The sequence below is a fragment of the Sinocyclocheilus rhinocerous genome, unplaced genomic scaffold (assembly GCF_001515625.1).
Source record: "Sinocyclocheilus rhinocerous isolate Xijiao unplaced genomic scaffold, SAMN03320098_v1.1 scaffold402, whole genome shotgun sequence".
NCBI lineage: Eukaryota > Metazoa > Chordata > Actinopteri > Cypriniformes > Cyprinidae > Sinocyclocheilus > Sinocyclocheilus rhinocerous.
The window spans coordinates 293578-307674 of record NW_015626336.1 but is presented as its reverse complement, the minus strand read 5'-3'; the positions used below and the strand labels follow the sequence as shown (position 1 = coordinate 307674).

Genomic DNA, 14097 nt, shown 5'->3' with positions numbered 1-14097 from the left:
TTTTTTTACAAAAAAAAAAAAAAAGCTAAATATGTATAATTTTTAAGTTTTTTTTTAGATTAGGAATAATTTTAGATTAGGAATTTTTTTATTTTTAATTTAATTTTAAATAATTTCTTGCTGCTTTAAGTACATTTGAAACATAATTTGGCATTTGAAAGTTCAAACTAAATATATTTCCAAATTAAATATAATAATAACAATAATAATAATAATTTTATTATTATATTTAATTTTCAAAATAATAATAATTCTTCTTCTTCTTTTTTTAATTAAAAATTTTTTTTTTTTTTTTCATTTTTTTAAATTTTAATTTAATAAAACAAAATTTGTACACATGCATATGTATGTTTAAACAGTGTTTTCACATGTTTCAGCTATTTTGCACATATATTTTACCGGTAAATAGTTACTTATGAACAGAAGTCATCAAATTAAAAAATAAAATAAGTAAGTAAAGAAATAAAATAAAACATAAATGAAATACATGACATTATAGATTAACATATTGCAAATAATTTAAAAAAATTAAAAATTAATAAACATCTCTGCTAGGCGTACTATGACCTCAACACATTGCAAAAACTTCCTTGAAATATTTTTTAAATGGTAAAACAATAAATCTGGAGTTGAAATTCAAGACCAAATTATTAGTGAAATTATTGTGTTACTTAATATTTGTGCAGCATTATGTTAATAGTTAATGTGATTCTCTACACCTGCTACTCTGAGATGCCTATCCAAATTAAGGGAGAAATGACTTTGCATCCACTAAAAATCACCAAAACACCATCCGATTAAATAACGCTGAGCAAAAATTAAGTTGGTGCACAGAAAAGATCCTGCAGCATTTGAGTGCACTTAAATTTGATCTTTTTTATTTAATGTAATAATATTCAGGCATTTTAAGCATTCAGATAGGGGCCACTTTATGTGTGAATTTGCGGTGTTATATAGTTTAATATAGGTGGTTAGAGTATGTGTGTGTGTGTGTGTGTGTTTGTGTGTTTGTGTATATGCCCTGCAGACACAGGTGTGTGTGTGTGTGTGTCACCACTCTGATACAGGTTTAGGGGGGAATTGTGTTTCAGCACTACAGAGGGTCTTTCCTTAATCCATTCACACCCTCCGAGTGACCCAAACTCAGGAGTCTGTCCGCTGACCGAGACTCAGAGAGAGCCAGAGAAAGGCCTGGAATAAAGGAGAAGAGATTATCCTCCATTCCTGATGTAATTCACTCTGTGTTTGCATACCAAACGCCTCTGAGAGATTCCCACTGAAGTCCAGCATTTGAGAAACGTCACGCGTGAGCGTCCACATAATCCCCACAAAGAGGGTAAACTGACACCCCGCTGTGATCGATATCATTTGAATACTATTTCATTCCATTTAATTTGATATATTGAAAAGCCAAGTATCAGACCAGAAAGTTACTGAGCTTCTAATTTACTGATACTGTAACATTTATATATACATAGAATAATAGTCATTTCAAAACCTACTATTTTCCCTTCCGTTTTTTTAATATCCCAATGATTATATGTTAATCAAGATAATATAGACATTCAGAGAATGTTGATCTCAGATAGTTTTCTCTCAACGTTATGAGAAAGTATATCAAATATTAATAAAGTTATCAGAACATTCCATAAACATTACTTTAAGAACGTTTTGTCCAAGCATTTATATGACTTTTGAAAATGTTAAAGCTGATGGACAACCCTGATGGACATTATTCAATCTTTAGCTCTTTGTTTACACCACAAAATAGACATGTAAACATAAAAATATTTAGAATTTGACTACTGAAAAAAATAGTAACCTACAAATGGTAACATCTCAAGTCATAAATAGTTAACATTAAACCTAAATGCATTAATTTATACCAACAAATTTTATTTTTATGGGTTAAATCAGGTAAAAAGGCTCTTTTTATAGGCAACAATTGCAGGTTACCACATTTTACAGTGCAGGAAAAGTACAGTGCATATAAATTTGTTGCATTTCATCTGAATATGTTATATATTAGGATAAGTTATTTAGTGTAACCTTGATACATCAATGTTAAATATGTTTTTGAGCCATTAAATCGGTCGTGGAGTCTCTCAGAGGTTCAGGGTTATGAACAGAGCTGGTGTTGATGGTGGTGACAGCCGATAGCTTCGTTTTTAAAGCTTTAGTTGAGATAATTTATGTCAAAAAGTCTAACGTGGACCAGGTGAGTATGTGTTGAGTTCAGAGCGAGGTCGAGTTTGACTGTAGCGTCAGCTTAAATTTCTGATGATTTGGAGGAGGAGAGTTTAGTCAGAATTTCAATTCATATGAAATTCACTTCATATCTGAGAATCAATAGCTGTACATGGACGTATGATTTTATTACCGTTTATGCATATTTAGTTTACGTTCATTAATTTAGCAGAAGTGATTAATTCAATTGAGAAAATAATTCAAATAGTGAAATTATACCAAATTTCAGTTGAATAACAGTACAACACTGAAGTATAAGTGCAGAAAAGTGGATACATATACATATACATATACATATATACATGTACACTACTGGTCAAAAGTTTGGGATCAGTAAGACTTGTAATGTTTTTTAAAGAAGTCGCTTGTGCTCTTATGCATTATTTGATCAAAAATACAGAAAAAACCCAGTAATCTTGCAAAATTTTATTACAATATAAAATAATGGTTTCTATTTTAATATCCTTTAAAATATAATTTATTTCTGTGATGCAAAGCTGAATTTCCATCAGCCATTACTCCAGTCTAAAGTGTCACATGATCCTTAAGAAATCATTCTAATATGCTGATTTATTATTAGAATGATCAATGTTGGCAACAGTTGTGCTGCCAAATATTTTTTGGAATTTCCAGCACTGATAATAAATCAGCATATTAGAATGATTTCTGAAGGATCATGTGACACTGAAGACTGGAGTAATGAAGTTGAAAATTCAGCTGCGCATCACAGGAATAAATTATATTTTAATGTATATTAAAATAGAAAAACGTTATTTTACACAATAATAATATTTCACAATAATACATTTTTTTCATGTATTTTTGATCAAATAAATGCAGCCTTGATGAGCATAAGAAACTCCTGTAAAAAAAAAAAAAAAAAAAAATTAAAAATCGTTCTGATGCCAAACTTTTGCCCGGTATTGTACATATTTTTCTTTTTTTTCTGTTTGTTTAAGTTTTAGTTTTATTTAACTATAATAACCCTGCATTGGATTGAAAGCAACCTTGTACCTCACTGTGACCATACGCTTTGTGAATATGTGAATACTCTGAGATAATGAATACTCTGAGTGAATATTGTGTCACACAAAGGCTACTTGAGTACATTGAAAATGCAGTCTTTCAAAATGAACTTTTTTCTGAAATCATGAGTTTCATTCTTGCATGGTGGCAGTAGAGAGCTGGATAAACACACTCCTGCTGCAACCTGCTGGATGAATCCCAGATCACACTCCTGCACGTCTTATTAGTGAATAATACTCAATATTCACAAAGTCCAAGGGCCAAAGGTTCATCTAAGGCAGTGATTGTGGTAAATGACGTCATACGGTGACATGACCTGACAGTCCTATAATAGGATATAATCTCTTATATCATAATCCGTCAGTGTAATTTAGTGAGCCATTAGATTTTATTAGTCAGGTTTTAAAATACATAATAAATCAGTGAGTGAGCAATAATTTTTTTGCTGGTAATTTTAGTGGTCTTACTGGGTCTTTTTACAGCAATTAAAAATTACAGCAATATTTACATAGGCCTAATATTTGAGGAATGTATGAAACAGAGGAATTGTAATATATTGACAGTTTATTATTTAAAAAAAAAACAGCAAATGAGACAATTATTTCTCATATTTGATGCATAAGCAGATAAATAGTATAAGAGCTAAATATTTTCACATCTCTGCAATAAAATATGCACAAAAAAAGTATTAAATTGGCTTAAAGTCTAGAGGAACTGAAATAAGTAAATTTGAAGTTTTTAAACACGTCATGCACATGATTTTTAGGTTCTTAGTAGAACAGCTAGACACATAAATGACATTTATGAAACGTTTTTACAATATTTTGATGGTATTGTTCTTAAATATAAGTGCAATAAAATATTTTTAGAGGCCCATAAAAATATTTGAACACTTAAGTCACACTTAAAACATGCATTAGATAAAATATCAAAACAAGCGGCATTCATTTGAAAGAAACAGCACAAGCAAAACAGCTACCGAAACATGAACACAAAAAGCATCTGAGACACTCTTATCTAATGCAATGACTTTTTTAAAGTGTACCTTTTAAGCCTTTGTATGTATAGCCTATGAATACAATACAATTTTGTGGCAAACAGAATTCAGCTAAATTCAGTTTTGCTGTGCACTTCACAGTTAATGTGGCAGTTTCTCACTAATGGACTCAGTTCAGCTCCAGTCTGAAAATCATCGCCTGTTAAACAGACTTTTGCTGTGTTTTCGCTTTAGTACATCATGATCTCTTTGGGTGCATCCTCCGTTGGTTTCTCCTGCTCTTTGCGGCGAGTGTACGCGGCGTGGACGTACAGATAGACCACGAGGATGGCCAGCAAGTTGACGCTGATGTACGGTATCAGGAGGAAGAACCCTGCCTTTAGGGTAATATTTGGATTCCTCAACTCCACGTTGGCTTCATCTGCTTTCACCAGCGTCTGGAACATCTCGCCCAGGTAGGCGTTCGACACGTACAGAATCAGTGCCAGGGTGGCCACACATACTGGACAAGAGATGAGACACATTAGCAAACTTTCCCACGCACAAACAGGTCCATTTAACTAGATTAGAGTCAGTGGAGTAGATGTATGATGGACTGAATTCGGAGGACCAACTTGAACATGAGCGAAATCTGCAGTTTTCACTCTCATGAGAAACTCACAATCATATTGAAGCCTGTTTCTGCCACGAGATAAAAACTTCTTTTTTTTCTTGCAGTTTTGAGGAAAAATATATATGTATTTTCCTTAGAAATGTAAGATATTAATTCAGAATTGTGAGATATAAACTTGGAATTGAAAGAAAAAAGTCATCAGAATTCTGTTTATAACTCACCATTCTGACTTTTTTCTCGTATATCTGAAGAAAAATTATTATAATTTTTTTTTTTGATCTCAGATTTGTAAGATATAAAGTCAGAATTACTAGATATATACTCAGAACAGTAAGATAAAAGCTTGGAATTGAAAGAAAAATTTTTAAATCTCACAATTCTGATTTTTCTCCTCAAAAAAAGACATAAAGTCAGAATTGTGAAAGATAATCACAAGCTTTCAATTTTGAGAAAAAAAGTCCAAATGCTCAGAATTGTGATATAAACTCAGAATTTAGTATGCTAGATATAAATTCAGAGTTTATAACTCGCACTTCTGTGGAGAAAAGTTTAACATGCAAAATATGAAGTTTATATATCATAATTATGACTTTTATTTTCAGAAGTGCACTTTATATATTGCAGTTCTGAGTTTATATTTTGCAATTCTGAGAAGAAGTTATGATATAAGATATAAACTCAGAATTGTGAAATATAAACTTACAATGATAATTTAGAATTTTTAATCTCAGAATTGTGGGTTGATGTATTGCAATTCATTTAAAAGTTCTATAAAAACTATTCTGAGAAAAAAACATTTTTATTTCACAGAATTGTGAGATATAGAAAGTCAATTTATATCTCGCAATTCGGAAATTCAGTTTGAATTGTGAAACAGAAAGTTGGAGTTATCTTTTTAAAATTTTTATATTCCGTGGCGGAAACGTGCTATCATACAATACTATTGGAATGACTGGATTTTGCACGTGAAATTTAGCTGAGTAAAAATGTGACCACAAATTTACCCAAAGGACTTGGGATGACTTTTACACTCATTTAAACCTTTAGCCAAAGTTTTAGACATTTAAAAACAGTTAAATGAAGAATTAAAATGAAGAGGTCAAATGCAAGCCAAACAGTGCTTGAGATTCAAATGTCTTGGTGTGAGTGAGTGTTTGCTCACCACTGAGTCCACTGCATGTGTACAGTCCTATTGGTCCCATGTATGTCTGATATGGGTTACTGAAGCTGTTGTACAGTGTGACCAGAATACTGCCTGCAGACCCCAAAAGAGCCAGAGCCAACAGGATGACAACCAGAGCGTGCAGGATGATGGGAGCGCCTGCTAATTTCGCCAGACGGTTGAACACTAAGTGCCAGAGAGAAGGAGAAAATATGGTATATTATGAGTTCATTGTGTGAAACGTTGGGTTTTTACATGAAAGATGCCGTTTGACATAACCTTGGTTATGTCATAACCTTTGATGTATTCCAGACATAAAACGGTCATGTGATTTTTATGGAATGGCGGTTCAAATTCCTGCAGATTCCAAAGGTCATCTTAGTTCTAGCTTTTTATTTATTTTCATTGTGCGTCTTGGTATTAATATCATAAGCAGTAGCCCAAAACTGTATTTGGACACTTATGCCACATTCAAAAATATATGAATGTGTTTAGATAACAAAATATCAAAACAGACGGTATCGGCATTCAGATGCTGCAAAATTTTTTCATCATTATTTTTGCTCAATGTTCTCCTATAGCTCACACAGATGTAGAGAATCACTTTGCACTCACATTTCTCAACCACAATGTGGCACAATACTGTTTGTCTTCGTTTTGAACACTCTCAGAAAAAAAGGTACAAAAGCTGTCACAGATGCGGTACCCTTTCAAAAGGTACGTATTTGTACCTTATTGACCCCTAAACGGTGCATATATGTACCTTAAAGGTTCATTTTAGTACCTAAAGTATACATATTAGTACCTTAATGTTACATATTTGTACCTTTGGAAGAGGCATCATCCCAGTGACAGCTTTTGTACCTTTTTTATCCTGAGAGTTAACAGTATAGGTTATCATTTGCAGCCTAACAAACATATTTTTTGTACGTTTTTGCATAAAATGATTCATTAAACTAAATGCTAATTGTATGATATTTTGTTTCTCAACCACAATGTGGCACAATACTGTTTGTCTTCGTTTTGAACACTCTCAGAAAAAAAGGTACAAAAGCTGTCACAGATGCGGTACCCTTTCAAAAGGTACGTATTTGTACCTTATTGACCCCTAAACGGTGCATATATGTACCTTAAAGGTTCATTTTAGTACCTAAAGTATACATATTAGTACCTTAATGTTACATATTTGTACCTTTGGAAGAGGCATCATCCCAGTGACAGCTTTTGTACCTTTTTTATCCTGAGAGTTAACAGTATAGGTTATCATTTGCAGCATAACAAACATATTTTTTTGTACGTTTTTGCATAAAATGATTCATTAAAATAAATGCTAATTGTATGATATTTTGTTATCTAATGTAAAGTTGTTCATACATTTTTGGGTTCACTAAAGTATAATTATTTTCATTTAAAAAATAATAATTTAGCTTATTTATTTAATTAATTGTTATTTTATTTTATTTATTTAAATGATCCAATTTATTTTTAACATGTTTAAAAAGGCAATAAATTACGTAAACATATATAATGTAAAATTGCATAATCTAGCATGTAGAAAATGAGTTGAAGTCTTATTTGAAGCTTACCGATCACTGGTTTTCCAGGTGAGTCAATCCTGGGGCATTTGATTTTGGTTTCTGTGCCATTGAAAAGGCCAGTTTTGAGACTGGAGGTTCCATTGAACACTACACTCCCGGGCGGAGCGCAGTCCAAGACGGCATCGGCCCAATCTGTCGACATCCCGAAACCCAATACAACCACTCCAGCTGCACATAAAGCAGAACTTGACAAGAAATGCGCTAGTTTCTCCGCAGACGGCATGGTTTCTGTGTAATGGTGATCTTTTTTTTTTTTTTTTTCCTTTTTTTTAGGTCCTGAGGTTTTTAAGCTTGTCAAGCAGACCTTGGTTCCTGGCGCTTTGTGGCTGGAAAATGGGAGATCTTGAGAGGAGGTGAGGTGTTGGTGGCTGCTGGGGTCATAAATGGTGTTGTATAGGTGGTACTTTGTCACTGATCTGAAACCAGTACCTGCTGTTTCCCTGCAGTGGCAAAAGGTTTGGTCTTGGGTGGGGAAACTGATCTCAGATAAGCTCCTGATGAAACTCATCACCAGGAGGGCAATAAAGTCATAAAGTAATCGTCTGTACAGCCACGGACAGCTGCTCGTGTTGTCATGGCATTTATATTGGAGCTCACAACATCATAAAGAGAGTGAGGTGGGTTTGCTCAGAAAGAGAAGATCAAGAAATCATCCTCTGACGGGACAGAAGTCCTGCTTTACTGCTGAGGTGTAACCAGGGTCGGCGTTATAGGAGCTGTTTCCCAGGCCCTTAGAATTGTATCACCCGGGCACATGAATGATGGCCTTGGGCGTAACATTTATTATCCTTACCGTCATAATTAATATGAAAATAGCAGTAATGTTCATAAATCTAAGAGGTATTCTTCATTACCTTTTACGTTTATTTCAAAATTTATTTAAAGATGGTTTAGTAGGCTGTTAGTTTTGCAGTGATGAAAAGAAATGTAAAAAGTATGCAAAAGAAAAGGAAAAAGCTGATTAAATCAAAAATATGTTGCTTTTAGCTCATTAGATAACGTTAAACATGTTAAAGAATGTCTATATTGGTTACATAGACATCAAAAACTCATCATAGGTCAGATAGCATGTTTATATTACATAAATGTTGTGTATTTCCTGAATGCTATATTTATTTTTATGATGCTTTAAAAGATGTCCAAAGTCCATTTACAGTGATACGGTATCACCGTGGATATCACAACACACCCACAAATAAAAACACTTACAAACAGAGACAATAGGACCAGAAAGTGTGTGGATTACAGATACATAGCCTACCAGAACAATACAAAACTGTAAAATAAAATCATAGAAAAATTATTTATAAAATATTATATTTTAACCAGCAGATGGCGCCTCTTCTATTTCATTCAATCTGAGAGAACAGCATTGTGATGTTACTGTTGTATACTGATGTATAGACTAAAAATGAATCAGAGATTAGATTAACCATTAAACTGATTTGTAGCTTTAATCATTCTATTCTTTTTACCTAATTATTTCTACTTGGGCTATAATTTTACATAAATATTTTTCAGAATTTTCAGTTATTGTTTATAACGATGATGCATTTTCAAAAAGGTTTTTTTATTTTTATTTTTTGTATAACTGCTGTGCTGAACAGATGCTGTAAAACTAATAAAAACAGAGTAAAAGTGTAGAATGGTACATAACATGAAAGTGGGAGTAATAATCGGGCGGAGCTTATCGGAAGTTGCCCCTAATTGGTCGCGTGTGATGGGTTTAAATAATAATTATTTTTATTTCTGTTCATTCTACTCATCACTAATTAGTTTCAATTAACGTTTTAGTGTAATTTCTCAAGTATAAATTATTGTTCAGACCTCAGCTGAAGAAACGCAAACGCTCTACTGATCACGTGGTATGCGCTATTTGTCTTTGCGCGGACCAGGATGGACCAATCACAGGCGTTTGTGATGACTGGATGAGGCGTTTCGTCTTTCAGTTTGTTTATCAAATCCTTCGAAACAGTAGAAACAAAACAGCGACAGAACTAGAAACAAGCGAGCATAAATTCGTATAAAAATTAGAAGCTAAGATGCAGAGCTAAAACTGGAATCAGACAGCTAAAACCTGGAGATTCAGCAGACCTTGAGACACAACCCAGAACTTGAACTAAAGTCAACAAAGTTAGAGGCAGAACTAAAAGAGAACCAGGGGTAAACGCCGAACTAAAATAATAATTAAAAAATATATAAATAACATTTTGTTTTCTCACACGCAAAGCGTTTTACTGGACTAGAGACTGCATTAGAACCCTAACCAAATGTTGGAGACAGTATTACATCCAGACCTAGAGACCGACAGAACTACAACTATAGCTATATTAGATTTTTTTTTGTAAATATCTTGAATGAAATAAAACATTCATGTGATTTCAACGAAGTAATCCAGCATTTTGGGCCACTGCGCGCCCCCTGGAGGAAGAACATCGTATCTGTAATAAGAAACAGCATTAGGCTTAGGCTGTGCTTTGGACACACAGTTGTTCGTATCATTTCAGAAATGGTCGCCAGGCGGCTCTGAGCACACGGGAAACGCCGGAGAAGCGGGTGAGCCCCTGAGCAGAGGAGTAAATCTGCAGATCAACACAAATCCTCCTGTTTCCACCTCCTCCTCCAGCAGCAGCAGCAGTGGTCAGGTTTCACTAACCGCCCGGCGCTCTCTGCGCTCCCGACTACCGGATCATAACCATCCGTGCGCTTGAAAAAACTGCGTTCGTGTTGGACTTTACGGTAAGAGAATGATGTGGCTGTTTAATTTGATTCCAAACTGCAGTATTCAATGTGGCACGTGTAGGAATGTTGTTTTTTTCAGTGCGCCGGAGCGCGTAACGGAGCTGTGCGCTCCGGTGCGTTCGATACACCCATATATACTCGCATGCAACCAGCACTTGAGATTGGTTTGTTTTCCCTAACGTGTTCTGATCATCTTTATAGAAGCGTTTGTATGTGATAAACAGTGGATCTCGGGTTTTGATGGAGCGCATTGGCTGCGTTGGTAACCCGGGTGATCTGTAGGTTTCTTCGTAATGTGGGTTAGTGGAACGAGCTGTTGTAGGCATGGAATGAGACGGGAGTTTGGGGAAAGGCTCATTGGGACTCGCTGTTCACTCTCACCCCTGTAGATCTGCAAAGTGAACACGCGGAGGAGAGGAATGTCATGCATGCGGTCCTCAGGAGCGTAGGTGTCTTTCACAGCAGAGACATAATTAGAACCAGAAATAGAACCGAGGTTAGACAGAAGTATAGAATCCAGAACCGGTGTATTTCTGCAGCAGTGCGTCTCAGTCTGTTTTACATCTCTCTCGTGGTTGTTGTTGAGATATGCACGTAGTATTCACTGAGTCATTAACATTATGAGTGTGGTTCAGTGACAGACATACTATCTGCTCTTTTAATGAATCACTTTAATTAATAATCAGTCTGGTAACTGCAACCATGTTAGTCATAAATGAGTGCATGCTTTCAATCAGGTTTTAAATGAAGTTGTGTACTTGTGCATATAACACAGCAAAATATGCTGATTTGCAAAAAAATATTACCTGATTTGAAGATGCTGAGTTCAAAATAGCAATACAAAACTTTACTTGCATCATGTTTTTTTTTTCTCTCAAAACAAGAATGAAGTTTTTTTTTTCAGATTATATGTCAGCTTTAATGCACTTCAAAATAACAAAAGCAGTCAAGTGTCAAAAATGTTGGATTAGACAGGAAATAATTTATTTAGTACCATACATGTAAAAAGGGTTGAGAATTGGACAAATAGTTGTAATCTGGCTCAGTGGATGCTACAAAATGCATCATTTTTTTTCTCTCAAAACAAGAATGAATTTTTTTTTTTCAGATTATATGTCAGCTTTAATGCACTTCAAAATAACAAAAGCAGTCAAGTGTCAAAAATGTTGGATTAGACAGGAAATAATTTATTTAGTACCATACATGTAAAAACGGGTTGAGACAAATAGTTGTAATCTGGCTCAGTGGATGCTACAAAATGCATCATATTTTGTAAAAAAGTGTGATGTGCAAGAGTAAATCAGGCACTATTTTTGGAATCAGCATCTCGGAATTAGTAGGTAGCGTATTGGATTTTATTCAGCAAATATGATGCAATAGAAAACAGAATGTCAAGCCTACTGACATGAGCAAAATAGTTATGCATGCAATTTGGAATATTTTCCTTCACGGAAGCAATAATCTGATGATTTATTTACATTTACATCTATGCATTTATAGATGCTTTTAAAGAGGAACATATAACAGAGCCAACAATAATTTGTATTATACAATGCCAGGTCTGTTATGTAGAGTATTATAAGGCAGCATTTCTCTTTGAGAATTTTAAAAGATTCATCTTCCCAATGATTATATTATGTTTTTATTTAAGTTCCACTTCTGTCAATGTGTGGATATATTTGCTCAGAAGAGACAGTGTTGATCCTCCTCAAGCCGTTCGGATCTGCAGGTTTTTATTTCTTCCAATGATTTAAAGGAATGTTGTGGGTTAAATACAAGTCAGACTTAGTTGACAGTGTTTGGAGGTGAAGTACAGGTGATGTCTATGGGGTGAAAGTACAACAGAATTTTATGTGAATGCATTTTTGTTTGCTTTTGCAAACAGAATCAGATTTTTTTTCCCCAGTGGTCATCTACAGCAAGTTACAGATGATGTCTGTAGTTTTACGACTGCTTAACCTGAAATCTAAACAGATGCACTTTACTGTTTCCCTTCTTTCCGTAAGAGAAATCCCAGAATCGGTTTTTGTTTGGGAGTGTGTGTTTCATTTAATAATGCTGGTGCGGTGCCTGCTGTGTTGTGTGTTCTCGCTGGTGTTATTGCGTTTAACATTCTCTTTGAAGCAGTTGTAGTTTTTTGCTTGTGGGTAACAGTGGGAGCTAATTGGTCCATAGCCGTTGCAGTTTAGTGGGCGAAACTAATTATTTGTGTGGTGCTCGATAGATTTGTCAGGGTCAGAAGAAAGGCCTGGCGCTTTGTGGAAAGTGTGCCAAGCAAAACGATCAGGAAGTGGAGAAAAAAGGCTCATTAGCAGGATTGAAGTTTGTTTGCCTCTGTAATCGAGTGAATTAAGCTGTCTAAATGAAGTAAACGGGAATCACGTTCTCCAGCAGGAGTTATGGCAGCTGTGTTTATGAAATACAGTGAGTATATTCACTTCACTTTTACACGTGTAAAAGCGTGCAAATGAGCAGCTATCTGAAATGCGTCTTCTTGAATTAGTTTGCTCTGTGCAGTGTTTGTGTCCTGACGCTCAGGAGAGAGCAGATGGAAGATCCAGGACATTGTTTGGGCATGTATTCATTTACTGGAACTCTCGGCTATTCTCGTGGGTTCAAACGCAGGAAAGTAAAGACAGACAGACAGGCATCTTCCTGTGAGGAAAACTAGAACCTCTCCATACTCACTCTTTCTTCCTCACTCTCTCTCTCTCTCTCTCATCTGATCCCGTCGTTTGGCTTAATTTATGTAAAATGATGCAAATTTATGTTTTGGTCGCAGCAGTTCCTTGCAGAGCTGTAAAATATTGACAGGATTTACAAGCATTTTTTTTTTTACAACATTTTACTGTAATTTAAAGTTTTAAGTCATGAAAACTAAACCATTTTCTCTTTACAACTAAGTAAGTTATTGGGTTGCCACAATAGGTGAATAGATTACCCACAAGCCTCTGCTCTTGAGTAATTTATATTAGTTCTGTTAAATGATTAATCGCGATTAATCGCATCCAAAATAAAAGTTTTTGTTTACATAATATATGTGTGTACTGAGTATATTTATTATGTATATAAATATACACACACATACATGTATATATTTCAGAAAATATGTTATGTTTATATGTTAAATATATTTATACATACATTTTATGTTATATACATAATGTGTGTGCATTTACAGTATATATACATAATAAATATACACTGAACACGCATATGTAAACAAAAACCTTTTTTGGATGCGATTAATTGTTTGACAGCACTAATTTATATATGTTTGAGCAAAGCATGGGGACTTTTTTGGAATTAATTGATGTTTTGGTTTTGACTGTTCAGTTTCTCATTGCAAGTATGTGATACTAGTAGCCTATATGATAGCACATTTTATAGTGTGATGAAGAATAATAAAGTGGATATCATAAATCCAATATTTATTTTTTTACTGTGCACTGTAAAACCTGATAAGTTAAGAATACTCAAAACATTTGTGGAAACTTATTGCCTCAAAATATTTGAGTAAACGAACTCAATTTTTTTAAGCTAGTAGAGCTTAACATTTTTATGACAAGTGGGGCGGGGCTGAGAGCCATGGGAGCCAAGCCAAGCCTCCCTTCCATGATCCCACCCCACTCATCACAACGATAATTATATACAACTTGTTTCCATTAACAGCACATTCATTCAGATCTTTATAGTTAAGTGCTAGATAGCA

The 14097-nt window shown here is 34.5% G+C and overlaps 1 protein-coding gene and 1 pseudogene across 1 annotated transcript; one reads left to right on the top strand and one right to left on the bottom strand.

Annotated features, from left to right (window-relative positions):
* Positions 1–4404: 4404 nt before the first annotated feature.
* LOC107711469 (clarin-3-like) lies at positions 4405–8208 on the bottom strand. Its single transcript, XM_016516452.1, has 3 exons — positions 7632–8208; positions 6046–6231; positions 4405–4772 (listed from the first exon to the last, which is right to left on the bottom strand). Exons 1-3 carry the CDS (start codon positions 8149–8151, stop codon positions 4501–4503), a joined length of 978 nt encoding a protein of 325 aa, XP_016371938.1. The 5' UTR covers positions 8152–8208; the 3' UTR covers positions 4405–4500.
* Positions 8209–10133: 1925 nt separating this feature from the next.
* LOC107711257 (receptor-type tyrosine-protein phosphatase epsilon-like) overlaps positions 10134–14097 on the top strand; it is a 73676-nt pseudogene continuing 69712 nt past the window's right edge.